The sequence below is a fragment of the Podarcis pityusensis genome (genome assembly GCF_964106645.2).
Source record: "Podarcis pityusensis genome assembly, chromosome: 7".
NCBI lineage: Eukaryota > Metazoa > Chordata > Lepidosauria > Squamata > Lacertidae > Podarcis > Podarcis pityusensis.
Window position 1 is genome coordinate 46073798 of NC_138031.1, and position 24707 is coordinate 46098504.

Here is a 24707-nt window from a genome sequence, read left to right on the forward strand (position 1 = left end):
TCACCTACTTCTAGCAGCAGGAACATCCCATTAGTGGAAGACCACTCACAAACAGCTCTCCTAACTGAGGTTCTGCTGGCAGGACCATCCATGGTTGAAATCCTATGTGCACTGAAAATAAAGCTGTAACTCAACCTCACCCAATGTTGGCAGTGAATTACAAGTCTTAAAACAAATACATACTCTGTAAGCTTTTCTTTACTGTTGACATTTCCTTCTTTTCTTCCTCTTCCGCCTGACAAGACTCCCTATTGTTACATCCTAGGGCATTGTCATCTTCTAGATAGGATTCATATTCTTCATATGATGTCCGATCAAATATTTCTGCAAAGGTGTCATTTCTTCTTTTCTCTCCTTCGACAAATGTGAGCAACAATTATTACTAGCATTATTCTTGACACCTTGGGCTAAAAAGCAGCATGATCTAAAAAACCAATCAGGTTCTAAAACTAGCTTTGTTATTTATTAACTTAAGGCATGCCATCTTGATTATCTGTATTAGAAAGATGGACCAACCCATGACTTAAATAGCTTCTTGGGAATTTCTGGTAGATACTAGAATATAGGAAGAGAATAATGACAATTTTAAATCTTCTTTCTTGGCATTGTTCAAATTTGTATCCTAAAAGGTGGGGTATAAATAGCTGTAACAAATAAGTTTCTTAAGAACCTGCAGGGTATTGGGGGGGTGTCTTACTTTTAAATATGAACTGGCTGAGGGCTTTTCTTTCTTTCTTTTTTAATAATCTTGCTGCCAGTTTAGGCTGTGACTTTGCTGCCCTCAGTAGCCTGGCAGGCTTCACTGCAACATTCTGACTGGGGCATTCCATCTCAAGAATGCCAAAAGGCTGCACAGAGCAGGCTAAAGGTGTTTTGTTGTGTGTGGGTTTGCTTGTTTTTGCAAACTAAATAAATAAGAAATATCTTAAAGCATCTCAACTTTAAAGGTAAGAGCACCCACAATTTTTAGAATTCTCTTAACCCCAACTCACTAAAAACTTTTACAGAAGCCCCAGTTTTTAGTTATCATCGATAGTGGTGGCACCTGAATAATTAAGTGGACCTTAGTTATCCCAGATCCAAGTATTTAAAGGCTTTTATAGGGCAAGTCTAGAATGCTGAATTCTACCCTGAAATGAACTATTCACAAGTGAAGATCAAAAAGAAGCAAGGTTATATGTACTGGTTATTACCTCTGATAAGTAGACAAGCTACCACGTTCCAGGCCTGTTGTAGTTTCTGAACTGTCTTCCAGGATAGCTGAGCATATAGTACATTACAGCAGTACACTTGAGAAGCTACCAGACTGCACAGGACCCTAGTCATATAATTCACCTCCATAAAAGACACACAGCTACCAAGTTAGACAAAGCTCAAGAAACATACAGTACACCAGGCCATAGCTTACAACATTGCTGGGTCCAGAAGACTATAATAAGGACTATGGTTCCTTATGGCAGAGTTATAAGGCTATAAAGCAGGAAAAAAATACACGGCTTATTTTCAAGTCAAACAGAAGCATTTTGAACCTCTGGACCCAGCCAACTGTTCTATTGTCCTCATTCTCTAAGCTGTGCATTGTTGGAGTGGGGCTTATTCTTTTTTATCTTTCCAGTGAACTGATGGACTGCTCATGCATTTTCCATCATCCCTTCTTAAATGCTAACCAGGGAAGTCATCTTGGTACATGGGGCAGCCATGTGTGTGCCATACATCTCTATATGCAAAGGAGCTTGTAACTGTTATATTCAGTTTTTCACTTGTGCTATTAAAACAATCAAACAAAAATAACTTACTTGAACTGTTTACTTCTTTATGTTCTTGATTTTTCATTCTTACTAGAATACTATCACTGACATATGTATAGTCCATGTCTACAGTCTCTGCTTCAGTTCTTGTTTGGATCCCTTCCTTTTAGGCAACAGAGTCACAAAATAATTATGTAACATTTTTTTTTAGGATATTGCAATCAAATACATATTTTAAACTTCTATACCAGAGAAAATACCAGGAACAAAAAAGTGTTCAGACTGTGGATCACATTTTAAGATTCTGCAAGAATCCTTTGGAGGGGTAGATCACACATATTCATTTAGTAGTGTCATCACTTCCAAGCTGTGTAACATGCAAGCTGAGAGTTGATTGAAACCTCAGCATCTCCCATGATTCACCAGGCCTGAAAATATTATTCAAATCATTCTCCAAAACTAGTCTATAAACTTCCAAACATTGAGGATCTATCACATAAATGACACAAGCAAATGTACTAACTCAGTTTCATGTTAGCAAATGAACTATTACGTTTGAGGAAGCAACCAACCAAAGTCATTAGTATTTTTAAGATTGCTTACTTTTGCATCTATCAGAGTAACATCCATTTTGTATTGGGAAAGGTCTGCTCCTGGGTCTATGCTCCACTGCACATTTTCCAAGGATGAATTATCTTCAAAAGAAGAGATAATTAATTTGTAAAAGAAATGAATGTTCTAAAAGTCTTAGAATTCTAAGGATATGCAGATCAAAATAACGAGATAAATAGTGACTATTCCACTAATAGGGCAAATTTTCAAAGGTATCCTCAAGATCGATGAAAAAGTGTGACAGCCCTGGAATTGGCACCCCTATTTTCCTTTTCATTACTGTCAATAGAAGGGTGGCTTTTTGTTTTAAGCAAAACAAAACTGACTTGAGGCAAAAACCTTGCGGAAATCCACCCCTTTTGCCCTGGCTGAAGCAAGTTGACAGGATTATGGATGTAGCAGACACTTGCTACAGATCTTTCCCTAATGGGTATGTAGGATCTCTGTTAAGATGATGGTAACGCCAATAAAAGGGCAAGACAAAGAACACCAATGTTCTGATATTTCAATAATATGATGAGTTACAAGGTACCTTGTTCCTTGTGCAGATTTGCGGCTTTTTTCACTCTGCAAGGATTTGGTTGAAGCACAGATGCTGGCTCACCTACTGCAATTTGTAACCTTATCCTCTTATTTGTTGGTTTATGGACACCAGCAGCCTACCGACACAATTACAATGTTAAAAACCTTTTGCCCAAATATTCTTTCTATGCTGTTCATAATTCACATTAGCCAGCTGTATCACATTAGCCAGCTCCTGATCCCCCACCCTAGAAGTACAAATAAGTAGCAAGAAAGTTTCCCCGGCAAATGTTGCATAACTGTCATGTGAACTCTCTCTTTGGCAAAGAAGCAAAAGAAATGCTACCGTTCCCCGAAAACCTCAGGTGTTTATTTATGCTAGGTAACAGTGTTGCTCACAAACTTACCTCCGTATTTTCAGAGAGCTCTGATTCCAGGACGTCGTTTGGTGGATTACAAAAGGAAGTGATCTCTTCTTTTATCTGTACTTGAGGTTCTCTCTCCAGGGATGCTTCCTGTACACAGGGATCCTCTGGTGAATCTTGGCTCATTAGATAACCAACGATGGTTTTAGATGAATAATCTTTCACTGGTGGTTGAAAAACATCACAAAGAGTTGCCTGCCTCAGCCTAGTTTTGGAGGTCTCAGCATTTACATGGCTTTTTCCTTGACAGCGAAAACCCGAAAAGCGATCAGATAAATCTAAAGGCTTATCAGTTATATTATCTCTATTGATAGGAGAATTGTCTGCATGGGAAGGGAAGGCATTTTCTTTTTCAGAGCTGATCACATGCCCACTCCTTTCATCAGGTTTCTTCCTTTTAGGGCATCGGCTGCCTAATTGTTTCTGTGATGGAAGAAGGAAGTCACTCTTGCCTGTCTCATCTTTATCTAAATGTGTGTTGGTCACACATGTTATGGGCTCATCTGCATTCTGTTTCAGAACCACTTGCTTACCGGTTGGAGCCTGGCTGATAACAGAGGTTATTTCAGTCCCAGGGTTAAGCGGTACAACAAAAGCAACATCTTCAGATACTGATTTCACTTTCTCAGATCTAGAATAGGAAGAATTGTTGATGGAGTTGTTTTTCAGATTTGACTTACGTCCTGTTGCTAACACAGAAGAGGAAAGACTTGTACTGAGGCCCAAGCTGCTCTTCTTCACATTTGCAGAGGCTCCAAAAACAGGAGAAGGTACCTTAGAATCCCAGTCTGTAAGTGGAGAAGCGTCCTCAGGTGGATCTGAAAATCTGAATAGTTAAAAGTTGAAAATATTTTTTCCCCGCTAATGTGAACTAGTACAAAAAACAAACCAGTCCATTGAAAAAAAGTAACATCCAGCATAAGGCTGTAACAGTTATTTAAGAGAGGAATTAAATTATCACTCCCTTCTGAAAGACTGGATTTATTGTCAGAAACATCAACATAAGCAGAGCTGGACATACTCCACACCAAGAAAACCCTGATTTTGAACAAAGGTTGGAGTGTAGGGTCAATAGAGGTAAGGATGAAAGGTAAGTAGGTTTGTTCAATATCCTGCTCAAAGATCCTTGGGTTTCTGAGTCTTTAGCACAAGGGTAAGGAACCTTTGGCCCTCCAGATGCTGGAAGGCCCATCAGCTCCAGGTAGCATGGCAATAGATGATGTGAGATATAGTCCAATAACAAATGGAGGTCCACAGATTCCCCATCCATGCTTTAGCAGATGCTGCCATGAAGTTTTAACCTTCTGTCCATATTTATTATGCCTTTTTGTAGTACATCAAATAGGAGCCCTGAACTTTTAAAGAGGCAAATGGTTTATTATTTTAGAAACTGCAAATAAAAACATTATAGGGTGTGTGCATAAAAAAAGACATCATAAGACCAGGATTGGTCCTTATGGTGGCATCTGGCATAATACCAAGTACTTCTATTCAGAGTACAAAATATTGGCAGGGAAATCATATTAATTTTTCTTATTACAAGACATATATTAAAAAGTCAGATATTGTCAGAAAATCTAAGTATGCTATTTTCTAATGGATTATACTCTTTCAAACTAAAATGTGGTAAGTTTTCTTCACTATTATATTAAATATGTTATAAAACATTACTATAATAAACATTTCTACCAAATTTATTCTATGAAAGTCCATTTAGCTTCATATGTAAAATCTTCATTTTTTTTTATAAAAAAAAGGAAATTCTAAGACTTACTCCAAGTTGTCACCACTACTTTTAGGAAACACATGAACCAACTGTTTTCTGAAATCTTCCTGTGCTTTATTCCGAAGTTCCTATGAAATAATAACACCACTTTACGTTTTGCAACTTCTGGTATGGCACATTTTTTAAAGAAGCTCAAAATGCACATATTTACCGTATTTTTTGCTCCATAACACTCACTTTTTTCCTCCTAGAAAGTAAGGGGAAATGTCTGTGCGTGTTATGGAGCGAATGCCTACGGATGGCGGGGGGATCTGCTGCAGTCGTGAGCAGAGGATCCATGGTTCCCCTTCCTTCCCTCCTCTGTGGCTCGCTTTGAAACAGCAAAGCGGGAGAAGAGCCACTGAGTGGGGAGAAGAGAGGGACAGAGAGCCTGGTTACAAAGCACAGATCCACATGGATCCTCAGGATTTTTGCACTGGGTCACCCCAAATTTACCATCAGATCACACAGCATGTCCATGGCTACAGCTTGCACCAAAAAAATCATGCACCCACTGTTGCCTGGGGCCGCAGTGGTGCAAAAACGTGCTTACAAAGCATGGATCCACATGGATCCTCAGGGTTTTTGCATTGGGCTACCCCAAACTTCCCGTCAGATCACATGTCTGTGGCCACAGCATGAACCACAAAAATCATACATCCACTGTTTCGTTTAGAATATTTTTTTTCTTGTTTTCCTCCTCTAAAAACTATGTGCGTGTTATGGTCGGGTGCGTGTTATAGAGCGAAAAATATGGTAATTCCATGGTCATGGATTAGCCAGGCCTATGTTGACAGAACAATCAGCTTGAATAAAAAGTAGAGGCAGGTCTGTATGCAAACCCCAGATTTGCTGAATGGAAGAGGAAACTGAGAGTGAAGCATCCGGTTGTGCATGTAGTTATCTGTCAAATTCTGGATATGCTCAGAAAAGCCTGCTTCTTTGAGTATAGTTCCTTGAGCTGGATTAGTGTGATTGCACTCAGCTTATCTGATATAATTTTATTTAACCAATTATGTTCTGAAGCTATAGCAAAGGGATCCCATTAAATCAAATCACTGCAATGAATGAGTTATATTTCACCAACAAAGTAATATGAGTAGCAATTCTAAAAGATATGGTTCTATACCACCTTCATGCAATTTATTTCCAATTTACCATGCAAAAAATAAAATAACAATATTCAGCCTCCAAAGACATAATAAGTATACAAGTGTGGCACACATTTCTGAAAACCAACATTAATTACCAGTAATGAAAAATTACAAAATGAACTGCAATTTTCATTTACATTTTCATTTAGTTTTTGACACAATAAATGGATAACAATGATTACACAGCGATTTATACACAGTCAGTTGCCTCATCTGCTGTCATTAGCAGTTGGTTGGTGGTACTTTTTGCCAAATCTTGAGACAAAATAAGCAAAAGAAAAATTGGTTTTCCCTATGAGAGTTTATTTCCCAACTAGATTTTTGTGGCAGATCATGAAATCAGTACTCACAGGCTCATCAAGTCCAAGGGTTTCTGCAACAACTACTGCCAAGGCAAATGGTGATCTTGTAGCAGTGCGCTCTCCTGCTATTTTTTCATCTGTACAGATGGAGAGAAGAAATCAGTAACTCAAATCATGCATGATAAAACATATTCCACTTTTGCTAGTACAGATAGGATTAGGTTTAAAAAAGAGGTCCATAAATTGAGAATTGTGCAATAATAGAAGTATGATTTCTTCCAAGGCAATTAATTCAGCAGAACATTTCTGAATCCTTGATTTTTAATTTTAAACCTATTTCTTGAATGCTCAAAAAACATTTTAGATGAACATAATAGTATTTAATAATATGCAAGTTTGCAGTAGCCGTCTCTTGAGGTTCCTGGTTTCTGTTCAAATCTTCCCTATAGCTTTGGAGGGTGAATGGTTTCCTCATAAGAGTCGGCAAAATGCCTGGGCAAACGGGCAATCTCCAGGATTCCTGAAAGGGCTGCTAGTCCTGGGTCATATGCCTCCTCTAACAAAGAATAAACAGACCAAAGGATCGTACAGAGCACTTTTCACACTGAGGGTTTTTCTTATTTATTCAATTCCATTCATGATTCGCTCCCCATAAAATACCTCAAAGCATCAAACATCAACAATTAAATAATTCCATATGCAAAAACAAAACAGAACAAAATTCAGATCAAATACAGATATGAACTTGGATAAAGATCTCCACTAAAAGCTTCATTTATTTAAAATATTTATAAACTGCTTCATTAATAAAAAAAACTCTAAGCAGTAAAACAAGAAAAATCTTCAATAGCACAGAGTGATTACCAAGGAAAACTGACTGTACTCTTTTCCACTATCACTAATTTAAATATATAATGGCAAAACTTGCTAAATTTACGTGATACTGGGGAGAGCTGTGGGTCGCAGGTATCAGCCACCAATACTTCTTCTTCAGGACAGACATCCCTTTGGGTGGATGAAAGAGGGATCTTCCCAAGCTCTAGAAAGAGAAAAATAAAGGTCATAATCAGATACAGCATCTTTATAAAATGAAGTTTATTTATGGCACCCTACAGCAATTCCTCCTTAATATCAATGGTGGTTCTCTGCCTTGTGCTTGATCAAGAGCTGCCCCTGGCCTAGAGGTATTCTCCCCCATATTCAGATCCAGAAACAGAGCGAGCAACAATGCCCAGCTCAGGAGCAGCTCCTCTCACACAGTTTTCCCCTGACCTGATGGGAGTTAAGACTATTCCTTGTTATGGAAACTCTAAAATAACTGGCTCTCTGTTTGTGGGTATGACAGGATGGAAATACTTTTAATGTCCATTAGGTGGTAGTCTGAGACAAGTTAGTAAGGAAGCACTGCTACCAAAAATTCAGAACCATTTCCTAAAAGGAAGGAAGGATTTGGAATTATATATTTTTATATTGTATAAAGGGGACCTCCTTCAAACTGTAATTATTCTTAATATTTTTAGCAGGGAAATAGTTTTTGAAAAAGCGTACTATGAGGTCTTCCTGTCTGTTCCAAATCTGGACCCTTTTGTTCTGTGTACTGGACATGTCTATTCTCCCGTTTTCGGCGCAGTTGATTAACCATTGAAAGTGACTGAACAGGTGAATCTGGAACGAACTCTTCCATGTATTGCTCTTGCTCCCTAAGAAAAACAAACAAAATTAATGTGAAATCTAAATACTACAAAAAAACAGAAAGTGTTGAACTGTCAAGAGTGTATTAAGGGTCACTGGGAATTGGTATCTGAAGAAGTGTGCATGCACACGAAAGCTTATACCCAGAACAAACTTAATTGGTCTCTAAGGTGCTACTGGACAATTTTTTAAAAAATTTTTTTACTGCATCAGACCAACACGGCTACCTAACTGAATCAGGGAATGTAGCCTTAGAGAAGGCAGAACTAGTCCTTTTAAATTATAGGAAAAGAGTGGCACTGCCACTTAGAACAGGCATAGGCAAATTCCAGACTGCCAGATGTTTGGGACTACAATTCCCATCATCCCTAGCTAACAGGACCAGTGGTCAGGGATGATGGGAATTGTAGTCCCAAACATCAGGAGGGCCGGAGTTTGCCTATGCCTGGATTAAAAGGAGGGAACCTGGCAGAAGGTGCTAATAAAAAGGCAAATGGTGGACAGAACAAAGAATGTCTTGGCAGGTTGAAGCTAAAATAAGTGGCTGAGACATTGGCAGTGAAAACATAAATTATAAACAAAAGATCAGGGAGTCAGTGGGACTATAAAGGAATAGCTGGAAATGACAACAGGCTCATTTACCAAACCTTTCACAAGTTCTGGTTTGGCTTACCAGCCAAGCATATTTCGTAGTTGCCAGAGATCACTCCTTTTGCTATGACCCCTCCCACCAGTCACCTACAGGCGCTGGAGAACAAAGTACAGAGGTAGAAGAGACTCTTATATTGTCCTGGAGTAGCAGAAACACCAGGTCTCTCTTTCACTGTTTCCATCTGCTCCAAAACTTAGCAGCATGGCATAAGATACACTGCCTCCTCACCTCCCTCAACTAAAAGACAGTAGGATACATTTTTTTGTAAAGTGCTGGGATATGGAGCTACTCTGGTATCCAACTTTTCAGCACTCCATGAGAAACTCCTTCCCTCTCAGGAAAGGGAGGGTGTTACACTGAGATGGGACAGGGTTTATCTGATTTATTGTGGTTTGGTTATCGTCATTATCCATCACTTCCTGGACAAACCTTTCCCTACATCTATTTGCATAGGTACAAACAGGAATTATACTTACTCTATCTTCTCTTGCATCTTCTGAAGCTGTTCAGAAATCTTTTTATTTTCATCCTGTAAATTGTTTCTTTCATTCACTGAAATATGCAAAAAAATGAAATAACATGGCAATTTCCAGTTGTGTTTTATTTCTTCATCAGTCTTCTTAGGAAATCCATTAGATGACTAAAAAACTCACTTGCATGTACTTGTACTCCAATACATTTTGTTTTCATTCTAAATAAAGAGTTCCAGCCAAGTCACTAACAGAATGTTATAAATGCAATTTGTAACTTAATTACATCACACTGATTAACTGTGAAATCCAGCAACAAATTACTTACTAATTGACTTTTTCATCACATGAGAATATTGCTCAATAGAAAGAAATAAGACTGGTGATGTAAAGGAAAGGACATTTTAAAAAAGTACTGGCGCTACTGTCTTGTGTGATGTTTGGAAAGATGTGCCTTTTATCCTATCCTTGACCAAAATCATGATGCTATCCAAATTAGTGGGCATTTGTGAGCTATACTCCCTTCACAAGAAAGTCAAGTAATAGTTTATATCCAGGAACTTTGATTCCCTTTAGAAGGCCCCTGAACCTAAGATGTAGAAGAGTTCTCCATTTGTCTATAAGCAAAGCAGCACAATAACATTAAAGGGAAAGTGGTAACATTACAAAATTTCATTGAATCCAACAGTACCTGATTAATGGGAGGAAAATACATCAACATCCTCCATTCCTCAAACAATCAACATAGCAATTGTATAGCAGAAGCACTGTATAATGGTGCTAGCAGAGCAAACACCTCCAGGAGACTAAAGCAAGTCAAGTCAAACACAGAAAAGGTTCGGCTCCTTCCCCTCTACCCTGCAAGCTAGTCATAAACCAAATATAATCTGGGTTTGGGATGGAATCTTTAGGCATCTATAGCAATAAACAGACTCTGGCTCAATTCATACACCATAGCAAACCACAGCTTGTGCTTACCCACAACGCTGTTTTGAGCTGTCAAACATATGGTAAATAATAATTTAGAACTATTTGTCTCCTATTGTTTTCTATCTGCTCAGAACTATGATTCGCTCTGGTTTCTATAGTGCAGCAGCTTCTTGAGGCAGAGCAATTCCTGTGATGCTGCTCTGCTTCTGTTGAGATGATGGTTTGTCACGGGTTTCTGAATTCGGATGCCATGGCAGACAACAATTGGTACAAGCTGTGTTTTGCAAATTCTCTTCAAACTGTGATTTGATACCTTGATTTGATGGTACCTTCTCTAACCATGGCTTGTAAGCTTCCATAGGTTTGGATGTAAAAATAAACCATAGCTTGGCAGGATATACCTTTGTGTGTGAGCAGAGTCAAGCCCAAGTGAAATATTATTGAGCTACAAATCAATTTCACTCAAATTCTGCTTGTGGTAGTTCCTGACATTTTAAAGACATAGGAAAAAAGCACTTCTCTATATTTTATCTTATAATATTAACAGTTTTGAAAGCAAGAAGTGTTTTATTAGACATTCCAAAATTCAAGAGGCTAACTGTACACTCCCACATATTAGGTACAATGGAGAAGAAGAAGAAGAAGAAGAAGAAGAAGAAGAAGAAGGAGTTTGGATTTGATATCCCGCCTTTCACTCCCTTTAAGGAGTCTCAAAGCGGCTAACATTCTCCTTTCCCTTCCTTCCCGACAACAAACACTCTGTGAGGTGAGTGGGGCTGAGAGACTTCAAAGAAGTGTGACTAGCCCAAGGTCACCCAGCAGCTGCATGTGGAGGAGCGGAGACACGAACCCAGTTCCCCAGATTACGAATCTACCGCTCTTAACCACTACACCACACTGGCTCTCACAGGAGAGCCTATGAGTATAAGCCTGTTTGGGGAATGAATGGTCAATAAGACATAATGAGCATTTTCTGTGAACAACGTAGTATTTAAATATAGAAAAACTAACCATTACTGACTCAAAAGAGTGTGATAACAGAGCACATGCAAAGAGGTCCCATTATTATGAAATGACTCAAGGAAGATAAAACTCACTCAGTTCTGTAATCAGCTTGAGGTTCTGTTGCCGAATATTTTCAAATTCCTGCTGTTTTTTCTTCATATGCTCTTCAGTTACTGCACAACGATCACATAATCCTGCTCTTAACCTATAGAAATTAGAAGATAAAGATATGTTAGATAAGCATAATATTTTTTAAAGTACTAGATAACTCAGGGTATACCACTGATCTATCAAAATTTCAAAAGTAGGAGGTCCATGGCTTAGCTTTTGAAAAACAGGGGGCCCAAAGTATTTACTTAATAGTGAACCACTGCACAAGAGGCCATAAACGTCCAGTGGAAATTACTCCTTAGTAAGTGTGTTTAGGATTACAACCTGAAGTGGCATAGATGATCTAGAATTTTAAAATCTTGGCTATCAACCATTCTTATTATTATTAATGTGAAACACCTTTTTGGATACATGGCAATCAGAAGCACACTTCTGATTTTACTATCAAAGACCTTCCTTCAACTTCTAAATCTTTCCTACCTGCAGAACAACAAAATTGTTCTGGATGATCAAGTTAGAATACATCTATTTGAACTTATTTCTTGACACACACATCATAAAAGGTTACATGCTTCATAGCACTGAATGAACTTCCAAGTCCTTGAAAAAAGTTGTCCAATACAAATCAAAAGGCTTTGATTTCAAAACTTAAGATAGTTAGGGAGAGCATCCATTATCACCTCTTCCATTTAGTAAGCTGTATACTACTGAGTTTGATATACAAGCAGCAAACAATAATCTAATCGGCAGGGCTTTAAAAAAAAGAAAAATTATGGCTAAACCTTACCATCAAAATGGGGTAATTTCTACTTACCGGTCTTCTAAAACTGTAATTGTTTCATGCAATGATTTTTGTTGCTCTCTAAGCTGCTGGTTTTTGGTGTAAAACTCTTCGAGTCTTTCTGCATCCCTAAACGTATATGAAAATTAATTTACAGCAATTGTCTATGTGATATATGCATTTTCATTAAGCAGAAATCATACTAAAGTTAACAAAGTAAGAAAACTGTGCTAACCAGACTAATAAAACAACTCATCTGCAGTACAAAGCACATTACTCACATGGTCACAGTTCCATTGGCTTCCACTATAAGTAACATGAATTTGACAGAGGAGAAGGATGGTGCTTGATGGAAGAGGGAAGTGGTAGCATAGTACAACAAAATTATAGCTATTCTGCGCATGTGTTTTCTGACAAGGAAAACTTTGCATTAGAATGGGCTGTAGGGAATTATTTAAATGAGAAAAGATAACCAAATTACAGTGCAAGCCTATGCAGGTTTTCTCACAAGTCCCAGTGTGTTCAGTGGAGTTTACTCTCAGGCAGGAGCATACAGCTGTGAAACCTTAATGAATCAGAATGGTGAAGTTGTCCTACATGTATGGATAGGATGCTCACAATTTTTTTAAAAAAGAAGCAGTACATAGGGAGGTTTAACAATTTCTTCCCCTTAGCTGTGATCCCCATGAACCCCCTACAATATGGAAATGACCCTCAGAAAAGACACTCCCATGGTCTCAGTGAAAATCAGAGTCCCTTATGATCAGCATTAAAAATAAAGAAGAAAGATTGATGCTACACTCTACACATTTAATATAATGTGTGGTAGTTATGTCCCAGATTGGTTTATAGAGCAGGGAGAACATGGTGGAATCAGATAAACAAATACAGTCATACCTTGAAAGTCAAACAGCTTAGTTCCCGAATGTTTTGGCTCCCGAATGTTGCAAACCCAGAAGTGACTGTTCTGGTCTGTGAACTATTTTTGGAAGCCGAACGTCCAACAAGGCTTCTGTAGCTTCCGATTGGCTGCAAGAGCTTCCTGCAGCCAACCAGAAGTCACGCTTTGGAAGTCGAACCGACTTCCGGAATGGATTCCGTTCGACTTCCAAGGTACGACTGTAATAGTCTGGCCAAACTATTATTTGTTTAATTTATTCAATTTATATGTTGTCTTTCTGAAGGAGCCTAAATTAAATGCAGTGGTGGCAGAACTGCACATTTACACATGGTATTGGCCTGATCTTAGAAAAGGGGTGGGATGGAAGGCCCACATCTAATAACAAACGGGTGTGCAGGTGGGAAATGTACAATCCTCTTGTTTACACCCTTTAGTTCTCTGCAACTCAAGCAGTTCAGGGCTGGTTTTTGTCAGATTTAGTCAGTGGCAATAAAACAAACACAATTTAACTAATGCAAGAAGGATTTTTACTAACAATAACTGCAATTATGTGAGGATAACATGGAAGCCATATTAACAGTAGCAATAACTGATCTGGCACCTCTTTTTAAATGCTGGCAGTCAAGCTTTGAGAACAACAGACACCAAATATAAACAGTTCTATTCAAAACTGACTGGAGTGTGTAGTAGTTTTCCAGACTTGCTTTAGAAGCTGCTATATCTTAGGGACTTAAGCTTGCAGCTCAGCTATGAACAGCTACTGGGTGGCATTAGGCAAACCAGTATTTCTTACTCACGTGAAACAAAGGGAACCTTACAGCGATACTGTACTGACAGTACTTTAAACAATAGTGCTATCCTGCTACCCTATGTATGTTCACTAAGAATAAATTCTCACTTTATCCAAAAGGCGGTTGCTTCCAGTTAAGTATGCACAGCATGCAGATCAAACAAACACTAAATAGGATTTCCAGCTTGAGTTTCTCACACACAAACCTGAATGCCTGTTATAGGCATAGTGATTGTGCCAGTAAAGAAAGTAGCCACCTAAGACAGCATAAGAAATGCACAACATGGTGGCCTAGGGGCAACTGAATGCAATCCTCTAATCATGCATAAAAGTGCCACCTGTGGCTCAAAAAGCTTCCAATTTTAGTCTAAAGCTAGAATTTATTCTAAAGCTAAGCAGCACTTATATTACATTAAAGCAGAATTTCTAAGCAAACTTACCTGAGAGCAAATTGCATTAAACTCACTCAGACCTACTTCTGAGTAAACATGTTCAGGCTACTTTGTTGTAATGAAGTCACTTGCTAGGAAATATATGTCACTGAACACAGAGTATTTACTATGAATGAAGCATGGGTAGGATCACTTGGTTCTAAGTACACTCACATTCTAAGAACGGAGCAAAAAGTGTGAAAAGAGAGAGAAAATAGTGCATGATGGTCATGATGCTGCTTGACAAAACTGACAAGCTCTTCAGCTATGAAAATAGCCTTCCTAATGAGTGGTCCCTGACCCTGCATTTCCAAGACCATTAGCCTCACCGCTGAACCAGGGTGCAGCATAAGGAGCTCATTGTCTGGCTGGTTATCAGTGCTGAAATATTAAACCTCAGGTATTCAGAAAGAGTTGGGGAGAACAAGAACTCCTATAGAAGACTGTTATATCTACAATGCACTACTTGTAGGATGATTCCAGCAAGTAATAATTAAGCCATTTAGCTTGGTATGTATTAAATCTCAAGAGAAAGTCATCAATAATACCCATCTTCCACCAACTCTGAGCTGAGGATGGAAACTTTTTAACAAGGAGATATACATGACAATATTATTCCAAACACAATCACTCTACAACAAAGTTTAAATTGAAGTTGGAGTACAGAAATGTTTTTGGAAATTTGTGTACAGGCTGAAATGAACTTAGCAGATGTATCTCTCCCCCTCCCCGCCGCCCCGAAACATTAGCAACTTTATCCTATACAAGTTACTTAGAAACATAAGAAGAGCCCTGTGGGATTAGGCCAAAGGACCATATAATCCAGCATTCTGTAGTCACAGGGAAGCTTGAATGCAGGGCCTGAGTGCAATGATACTCTCCTCACTTGTGATTCTTAGCCACTGGCATTCAAGGGCACACTGCAGCCCAACAGTGAAGGCTAAACACAGCCTCCACAACTATGTGCTGCATGAATAGGTATTCCCTTTTGTCTGTCCTGAATCTTCCATTGGATGACCCAGGGATTTAGTATTATGAGAGGTGGAGAGAAAAAATCCTCCCTATCCACTTTCTCCACACTTGCCTAATTCTTGCCCACTTCTATCCTATCTCTCCTTACGCACTTTTTCCCTACACTAAAGAGCCCCAAAGGTTACAACCTTTGCTCATAGGGAAGTTGTTCCAGCCCCTTGATCATTTTGATTGCCCTTTCCCAAATCCTTTTCAGCTCAACATTAACATTTTCAAGGGGAAGCAACCAGAGCCGTTTGCAATATTCCAAGTGTAGTATCGCCATAAATTTGTATTAATGATATTCTGATACTGGCAGGTTTCCAATTCCTTCCTAATAATAGTCTTTTTCACAGCAGCCACACAGTGGGTCAACACCTTCATCAAGCTATCCACTACGACCTTGGGTATCATTCCTACTCAGCCACTGCCAGTTCAGGCCCCATTAGTGTATATGTGAAATTAGAATTGTTTGGCCCCATGTGCATCACTTTACATAAAATTGAACTTGCCATATTACTGCCTATTCACCCAGATTGGATAGCCCTCACATTCACAATCCCTTTTTATTTCAACAATCTTAAACACTAGTCTCAATAATGATCCATTAAGAGGTTACTTTCTACAACTTTAAGTTGGAGAACTATTGGAGAACTATTTATTCCTATTCTCTGCTTTCTGCTGCTTAACCAGTTACAGAGCCATAAGCGGACCTCTCCTATTAAACTCCAAAGCTTATTCAAGGCTTTGACAAGTGACTTTATCAAAGGCGTTTTAAAAGTACACCTATATCTACATCCTTGCTGATATTCTACAAGGTTAGTGTGACAGGACTTACCCTTGCAGAAATCATGCTGGTTCTGCTTCAGCAAGACTTGATGAATTTAGAAGTAAATTCAACCAAGTTCCATGAGACTTGTTCCAAAGAAAGTGTGCATAGTACTGCAGTTTTAATGTAACTGATTGCTAAACATAAGAAATGTTGCCTCTATTACAATCCCTGCAATATTGTCCTTCACCTTTTGCTTTATCATTCCTAGAAAAGGAGATAGTAGGCTCTGTCTGAAAAACCAGCCTCTGAGGACCAGTTAGTAAATGCAACTATTTCCATCAAATTAAGAATTATAGCATATGAGGAGATACTTACAAACACCTTTCTGTTTTCAGCTTGGTGATCTTTGCCAGTAATCCTAAAGAAAGAGAAACAGAAAAGCAATAATTTATATTTTGAACTTCCATATACAAATTAGTGAAGAATAATGTCTTTATATGTATATGTAGAAACTACCAACAAATGCATACATTTGGAGCTAAATTATAGGGTTATTGTTCTGAACAAGTTATTTCAGAAATTTATAGTTTGTTTTTCAGTTACTTCAGTTCTCAAAAGAAGGTAATGAACCAATGGTTCCTAGGATGCTGTCTCCAAGGGTAGCCCTGAAAAAAAGCACATTATAGAAATCTAGCTAAGAACTTGCTAGCACTCCAGATGGAAAAGAGAATTGGTGCAACATGAATGCAAGAACTATTTCACTCTTCTGTTTCGCCAGCTCCCCTTGGTCAGGGTTCTGGGCATTTTTTGGGGGCTAGTTACTAAGGCTGGCCGAAATTTATTGATCCCGGTAATCAAGGCTGTTACATTCCTGAACCATAGCTGGATGAATGGTGATTACTACTGATTGCTTTAAAAAAATCAAATTCATCAGAGCTCATGCTTCTGTTTTGAAAGCAACAGTCATACCACACATTAATGCCATGTCCCATTACAGAAGAAAGGCAAAATAGAAAATGCATGAAAATGACTTCAAAAGAAAAATTAAGGGAAGACAGGAAAGGAGGGCTCTTATCTCTTTAAGCACTCAAATATGCTTGATCATGTAGATCAGTTAGGAAATAGTTTTTCTTAAAATGTGGCTGCAATTTGGCAAGACAATTAGATATCTGGAATTAAGACCCCTAATAAATTGCTCTGCTTTAATCCTTCTCCACACCCATCAGAAGGAATGAGACCGCACAACAATGAGGCTCCTGTAAGAACAGGTAGTCTGTTTGGCACAGGTTTTGGTATTTTAACACTAGCAGCCTCAGTTGCTACTGAATAAGCTGTACTACGAAGGCAAAAGTATAGTAATACTACTTCGCCTGAATTCAGGAATTATCAGAATATTTCAGAAATCTTTCTGGAGCAATCCTAAATCAATAAATTAGAATTCGGGTATGAAGTCTGTTGTATAAATTCTGAAAAATTATGTTTGCTTTGCAGATCACTAGAACTTTTATTTTTTTCTTCACTATTCTTTCAATAAAACAGACTGCCTCATAACCCATCAAAGATGTAGTATTTGTGCTTAAATCATATTAGTCCTAATGAGATTTTTAAAAAGTAAGTAAACTTGCCTTAACAGCCTTGTGTGTTCCAAAAAAATGTATGAGAGACAGAGAACACAGACCAATACCCATTAAATGCATGGCAAGAGTAAGATTTACCACGTACTTATATCTGCCAGCTTGCTGCGCACACAGTTTTCATTTAGGTTAGATTAAACCGAATTATAACCTATGCAATTCTGCAAAGGGTGGAACTACACATTACACACATTTCCCAAATGAGTGTTTACTGTTCAACAGTAATGTTTGGACATTTGTGGGGAAACTGGAGGGTGAGTGGTGAGGTGTCTTATCCATGCTCATCCACTGATTCTCCTCCACAACCCTCTTCCCAGTACTTCACACACATACCCACGTCACCCAATTTGATTTATTTCAGGTTTCAGAGTTGGATGCGTGTGTGGAATGTTGGGGGGGGAGGGGAAGCCATCGGGATGGATTACAAGGGAAAGGTTTGCCACCTCCTCCCGTAAAATCTCCCCTAAAAATTCCTCCCTTACACTAACATAATATATACAGTGGTACCTCAGTTCTCGAACATCTCCGTTGACGAACGTTTCAGAACTTGAACGCCGTAAACCCAGAAGTAAATGCTTCAATTTTCGAACGCACCTCAGAAGTCGAACAGGAAACGTGGCTTCCGCTGAGTGCAAGACCCTGAAGCCTAGCTGTCAGCTACTGAGTTTCAGTTTTTGAACATTTCGGAACTCAAATGGTCTTCTAGAACAGATTATGTTTGAAAACCGAGGTACCACTGTAGTTCCATCCTTAGCATAACTTCTGGGAAGGTTTTTCATAACCATGTTAATATCCTGTGCTTTTATTCTGATAATCAGGCTTGTGAGTTCATCATCACACAACAATGAATTTGTCTAATTGAAGCCATGAACCAAAGCAGAGAGAAAAGTTGTGACATGCAATGAAGGTTGAGTCTGAAGCCATGGCATTCAGCACTAAATGTAGTATGCAACTTATTAGACTGTATTTTCCTCCAAAGCATGTTGTTAAAAATTAGAAGAAACATAACATCATCATTTGATTGCTTTCTTGGTAGCACAAGGATGAAGTTTGCACATGGAAAAACAACAAAATGGCACAGTACAACCAATGTAAGCACCAGGCACTTATTTCTCTGGCTACTGTCAATTTTGCTGACATTTAGAATTCAAAATTCATGAGTCAGCTTTAATTCATATTTATAGACTTCAGGAACAAGTAAAGTCCAGACAAGTCTGTGTTTGATGTGTCTTAAATATCACTGTACCCAGTTCTATAGGAAGGACCCCACCTTTTGCAAAAACTAACTATCCTTCAGGCATGTCTTTGATGTACTCATGCAGCATCTAACTTTACTAATCATTGTGTAGAACATAGAAACAAAGGTTTAGGCATGAAAAAATCTGCCTTATGGCAAGGCTGCACTGACACACCCATAGTCAATCTAACTAGATTTATTCAGTGTCATTTATTTCAGGGGGACCTATTTCCAAGAATATACAGGCCTATGTATTTTTGAAAGGTCATGCCCAAGTTTTTAGTATTCCAAACAGCAAAAGAACATTAGATTAGATTAGACACATTTTTTTTTAACTTAAGTTTTCTGTTATTCGGCTTCATGACATAAAGGCACTCCTTAGATTGCAAAATCCTGAGTTGATGATGTCTCAGCATGTGCCTCACTGACGACATTCCACCCACTGTAAAAACTCAGCTGAAGAATGAAGTGAGCCAAAAGGATTAAAGCTAATAAACCTAGTAAGTTCAGTAAATGATTTGTGGCCTATAGAAGGTAAAATATATTGAGGAAATTACTATGCCTCTCACACCCCATCTTTTATCAGGCTCCCTTAATCCAAGTGAGAGGGTAGGGGTAACTGCAGCAAGGAAGTGTAGACTTCTGCTATATTGTTGAATGCATTAACCTGGGCTGTTTTAATTATTCTATGTGCAACATTCCCAGATATCACTTTCTCTATTGGATTTTAATCTGGCCTGCTACAATCCTTGGTATCCCTAGTAGCTTGGACACCGTTTTCTGCAACAGGCAAAACACAGCCTGTTATTTGGATGTATCTGTTCCCCAATACAGTGGTACCTCGGTTTACGAACTTAATTTGTTCCAGAAGTCCGTTCTTAAATCAAAGGGTTCTTAAACTGAGGCACGCTTTCCCTACTGAGGCCTCCCGCCACCGGTGCCCTTCCACCATTTGTCTTCCGAGGCAAAGTTCGCTAACCGGGACATCTACTTCTGGTTTTGCAGAGTTCGTTGCCCGAATAGTTTGTTAACAGGACTGTTTGTAAACCAAGGTACCACTGTACTGTATAGACTAGTTTGCTAGGTGAAATCAGCTGTTGGTTTTCTTCCTGCCCTTTAAATATATTTGTTGTTTTTACCCGTTTTTAATTATCTTATGTGTAAACTGCCTTGAGATGGCAGTTTGGAAGGCAATTAATAAATTAATTGTAATAATAATAACAACAACTCTGCTGTTGCCTGTTAATATTGCTGGCATTCCTGGGAATGAGTTGCATGATTCTGTCTGCATATAGAATGCAAATGCATGAAGTCTTACAGCTGCTACTTCTGGCATGTGTGCATGTGTGTAAGATATATCTCCTGTTATGAGACGGGGGCTGCAATCTTATAAGACACAAGAGTCTATGTCCAATTGAAAGGGACTAAGTTCTCACTTAAAATGCATAATTTGTTCTGCATGATTAGCTCCATCAGGGTCTCCATAAGAATCTCTTGTGGTTTCATTGTCATTTCTACATTCCAAGAACAACAGCTAGAAAATACTTATGTACACCATACACCTTGCTCAATTTCTACATCATAGATACTCTGGTGAGGATTTAGACTGGAAACTACATCAGCATTCTGCAAAATATTAACTCTGTTTCACAGTTCATTGTAAAAAATCCAGCAGGAGAAATACTGATAAACCAGAAAATCTTATTTTAAGATTATTCAGTTGCCAGAGTGTTCAAAACTTCAGTATGTCTAGGTACAAAACATTCTGCTTAAGCAACTGAACATTGAAAAGATCAGGTCTAGTCAAACAATATCCACTCAACATCAACCCACATTCATCTGCAATTATCATACACACCCCACCATATGATTAACATCTTGCTATGTTTTCACCAAATGTTCTCTGAACAAGGCACAAATACCAGCTGATCAAGAGCTAATTATGATGTATTTATTTGGTAAACACACTGGCCTGTTATAGATCAGCAACCATAACATTACCTTTTACTTCTTTATCATGGCATTCCTTCAATTTGGACCACAATTCCTTGAAGTAATCAGGAGCAGGTTCTGTGGAGTTTGGACTTCCACAAGTTCCTCCAGAGGTGCTCATCTTGTGTTTTCTGTTTTGAGTGTTTCACTTGTCTTTATGCAGTTCTTGCTGTTTGCCACTCTTTTAGTTTTACATCACACCGCTGATTTATTTTAAAAAGAAAATTAGATGCCTGCAATGACAGGTTGAAAACATTTACAGTGTATGACTTGCAACAGTTGGGAAAACACATGGTTGCTTTCTTGTTCCCTTAAGCTCCTTTTCTTCCAGCAGGGGAAGCAATACGGGGATGTATTATTTTTACATACAGGCATGCAGGTTTGGTAACAGCATCCTTTAATCTTCTAGTTCAGGAAGTCTTTCTTTTGTCTGTATACTACAATTTTATTGCCTTGTATTGTTTTACTTGCTGATTGTTTTACTTGCTGATTGATTTATGGCATGCTACTGTATTCTACTGCATAGTTTCCTTTATGGCATGTTACTGTACATAGCTTGCTTTAATATGCTACGGGGGCCTTTGGGCTGAAAAGCAGTACATAAATGAAATGAATGGTGATGATGATGATGATGATACCCTTGTATAACCTGAATAGTAATTAGCTCAGGCTAAGTGGCCTTGAATTAACTTGTTTCCTCTGGAACCTGTAGCCTAGTGCCCAGGGCATCAGGTACAAGTAACAACAACAGTCTTGTGGCACTTTTAAAAACTAATACAATCACTCAGGCATAAGACTTCAACAGATGCATGGAATGGACACTAGTCTATAAAAGCTTATGCAATAATAAATGTGTTCATCTTTAAGGTGCCACAAGGGTTCTTCTTGCTTTTGCTGCAACAGAATAGCAGTCATCCATCTGTTAATAGGTACAAGGTATTTCAAGGTATCTGAAAGACTGTTTCCAGTACATGACATGCAATTTCCTTCTATAAGTACCAATTCACACTGTTCAGAGACTGAGTTGCCGCACCCTCACTGGTGAACATGCTTCACTTGTGCCATTTTTCTGTGCAAGTAAAAACCAAGACTGACCATTTATTTTAAAGTTCTAAGAGTACATTTTACTGATATTTTAGGGAAGTCCAGAAGTTCACCAGCAGGTGCATTACTGCACCCAGAGCTCAGGAACTGCTTGCGCTTATGAAATTCCCAGTTGCAAAAATGCACCTAGAACTAGTGCTTTTTTTCTTTAAAAATGTTTAGGGGTAGGTACTCTCATTTTCCTACTCATACTGAAATACTGCCCCTCAATGAGACCAAACTTAAGATTCACATAATGTTTAGGGGTATGCGTCCCTCTGCGTACCCCCAGAAAAAAGCACTGCCTAGAATAATTGGAGTTTCCAACGCTGCTGGTATCCAACAATGCCTGAAAGGCCACATACTCCTGCTTTTACAGACACTCATTTCAGTGCAAGATTCCCCCTCCGCCTCCGTTTCAGAGCACACGATTTGAAGTTAAACAGATCACAGCTGAGCTTTAAAAATCTTCCTGTATTCTTCACATCTGGCAGTTAAAAGAGTAAAACAGGTAAATAAACTCCCCTCGCCCCTGCCCCATATCTACCTCACAGAGCTCCTGTGCCTCCAACACAGCCTAGAAAACTATGGGTTTGTTTTGCAGCTTCAGTAGCATTGCAAGAGGCGAACATCGAACAAGATGCAGGGCAAAGCGATATAGGAAGGAAAGTTCTTCATTCAGCACGTGGCCTGACCTGAAGCTCTTAGCCGGCTACCCGGCTGGTGGGTGAAAGAAGGAAGAGGAAGGGGGAACAAAAACAAAGCCTCCACGTGACACGCGGACCCGCCCCCGGAAAGCGCAGCGCGCGCTCCTTCGGAGTTTGAAAAGAGCGGCTTTTTCAATAGGGTGATAGGAAGGGGAAGAGGAGGGTCCTCTTTTTCCCCAGCTCCCGCGCAAGGTGGCCCCCCAGCTCCCAAGGCCCAGCCTCAAAACCGGAGTCGGACTAGTTTATGGGGTGGGGCTCCTTGTTCCTGCTCCCGCGCTGAGGTCGGGCAAGTTTAACCGCAGAAGCGGCGGTGGCGGCATCTTTGGTTGGCTCGCTGTGGTTGCGGAGGGACACAGGGCGGATGTATGCGGACGAACGACCGGCTTCGGACTACGGAGGAAGAGGAGGCTTACAAGAGTCCGGAAAGAAAGAGGCGCCGGGGGGAAGTCAAGCGGCCGGGAGGGAGCTCCGCCTCAGCCGGGCGCGCTCTTGTTACCTGAGGCAGCTGCTCGGTGGCTGGAGGCAAGCGGCGGGAAAGAGAAACGGAAAGTCGGAGGGGTCATACTTGGCCGCCGCGCCCGCCTTCCGACCGGCGAGGAAAGCGCTTCGGTTTCTGTTTGTTCTCCCCCGGCGTCTGCGACCGGCTCGGCCGAGGTGCTTTTGGCGGGACGGAGCTGCCCCTGGTGGCCGGAGGCTGCGCTGGCGACTCTCCTGCTCTCCGCCTCTGAGGGGGGATTTCCTTCCCTCCTTGCCAGAAAAGACACCCCTCTTCCCGCTTTCTTCCTGGCGGGCTATTTGTTGGCGGACCATCTGAAGTAGCGCAGGAAGCTCTGGACCAGCCTACCCCCCGCGCAGGTCCATCTAGCTCAGCGTAGCCTGCATTGACTGGAAGCAGCGGTTCTCAGGGTTTCAGGCAGGCGCTATGTCTCGGGGTTTGAAGCTGGGCGCTTCTGTACTCCCGGCGGATGCTTTGCCACAAGAGTTACTGCCCTTCCCTACTTAAGGCAGCAGGTCCACTTTTTCCTCACCATGCTTGTCTAGTGTTTGCCCCGGTAGAGAAGCAACGACGTGGGGTGGGTAGGAGAGAACCCAGCAACTAGGAGTCACAAAGCAACTTAAAGCATCTGCACTTCTTTTTATTGAACATTTTTTGCCAAATCAAAATACTGTCAGTATTTTGCAAACGGGGTGCTTCAAATAGAACAAATGCCATAATTTATTCATTACTGTTTATTAGAAACACTAGTTTAAAGTTCTTCACCCTTTTCATGTTGGACTCTTCAATTTGGGGCAACAAAGTGGGGGAAGGGAAAAGGAGAGGCCCTGGAGGGGGCATTATTCCTTCTTCCTCATTAGGTCCAGCGATGCTCATCTCGCTCTATAGGCCAAGGGAGCCGGCGTGCACGGCGTACAGGTCATTTGGCCAGCATGACTAAGCCACTTCTGGCGAACCAGAGCAGCGCACGGAAACGCCATTTACCTTCCCGCCGGAGCGGTACCTATTTATCTACTTGCACTTTGACGTGCTTTCGAACTGCTAGGTTGGCAGGAGCAGGGACCGAGCAATGGGAGCTCACCCCATCGCGGGGTTCGAACTGCCGACCTTCTGATCGGCAAGTCCTAGGCTCTGTTGTTTAACCCACAGCACCACCTGCGTCCCTCTTCCTCATTGGATAAACAATAAATAAGGGAGTGTGGAACTGAGTGTGTGGAAATTGTTCACCTTTGGAGGTGATAAAAACTACTGAAAAGAATGTTTTCAATGCATTCATTTAGGTTTTGTGAGATGTGCATACACTTTGTTATACGGATGATTCGTAGTAAAAGGCTACTTTCCTACAAAGATATGTACTAAGCAGAAAGACACACAGACATTGACAGGTGCTGCATAGAGCAAAGGTGTTGTATCAGAATATAAAAGTTGGTTGGGATCTAGATACTTCATTTCTCCCTCCTCAATAAAGTATCATTCTTATGAAC

General features: G+C 39.9%; 1 protein-coding gene across 3 annotated transcripts in view; it reads right to left on the bottom strand.

The window, feature by feature from the left end:
* The window catches only part of RBBP8 (RB binding protein 8, endonuclease), a 30802-nt gene extending 9720 nt beyond the window's left edge, over positions 1-21082 (bottom strand). The window contains exons 1-16 of one of the 3 annotated variants that reach the window (XM_081013101.1): positions 20947-21082; positions 16450-16492; positions 12451-12579; positions 12203-12298; positions 11370-11482; positions 9349-9424; positions 8077-8228; positions 7466-7567; positions 6577-6665; positions 5082-5161; positions 3988-4133; positions 3290-3471; positions 2893-3019; positions 2352-2443; positions 1797-1911; positions 184-354 (exon numbers count right to left, since the gene is read on the bottom strand). In XM_081013101.1, the coding sequence (XP_080869227.1) occupies positions 184-354; positions 1797-1911; positions 2352-2443; positions 2893-3019; positions 3290-3471; positions 3988-4133; positions 5082-5161; positions 6577-6665; positions 7466-7567; positions 8077-8228; positions 9349-9424; positions 11370-11482; positions 12203-12298; positions 12451-12579; positions 16450-16492; positions 20947-21058 (1825 nt within the window). In that variant the 5' untranslated portion in view covers positions 21059-21082. Of the gene's footprint in view, positions 1-183; positions 355-1796; positions 1912-2351; positions 2444-2892; positions 3020-3289; positions 4134-5081; positions 5162-6576; positions 6666-7465; positions 7568-8076; positions 8229-9348; positions 9425-11369; positions 11483-12202; positions 12299-12450; positions 12580-16449; positions 16493-20946 lie in introns of all 3 variants that reach the window. The other 2 variants (XM_081013099.1, XM_081013100.1) reach the window with 2 other exon arrangements.
* Between the last annotated feature and the right edge of the window lie 3625 nt (positions 21083-24707).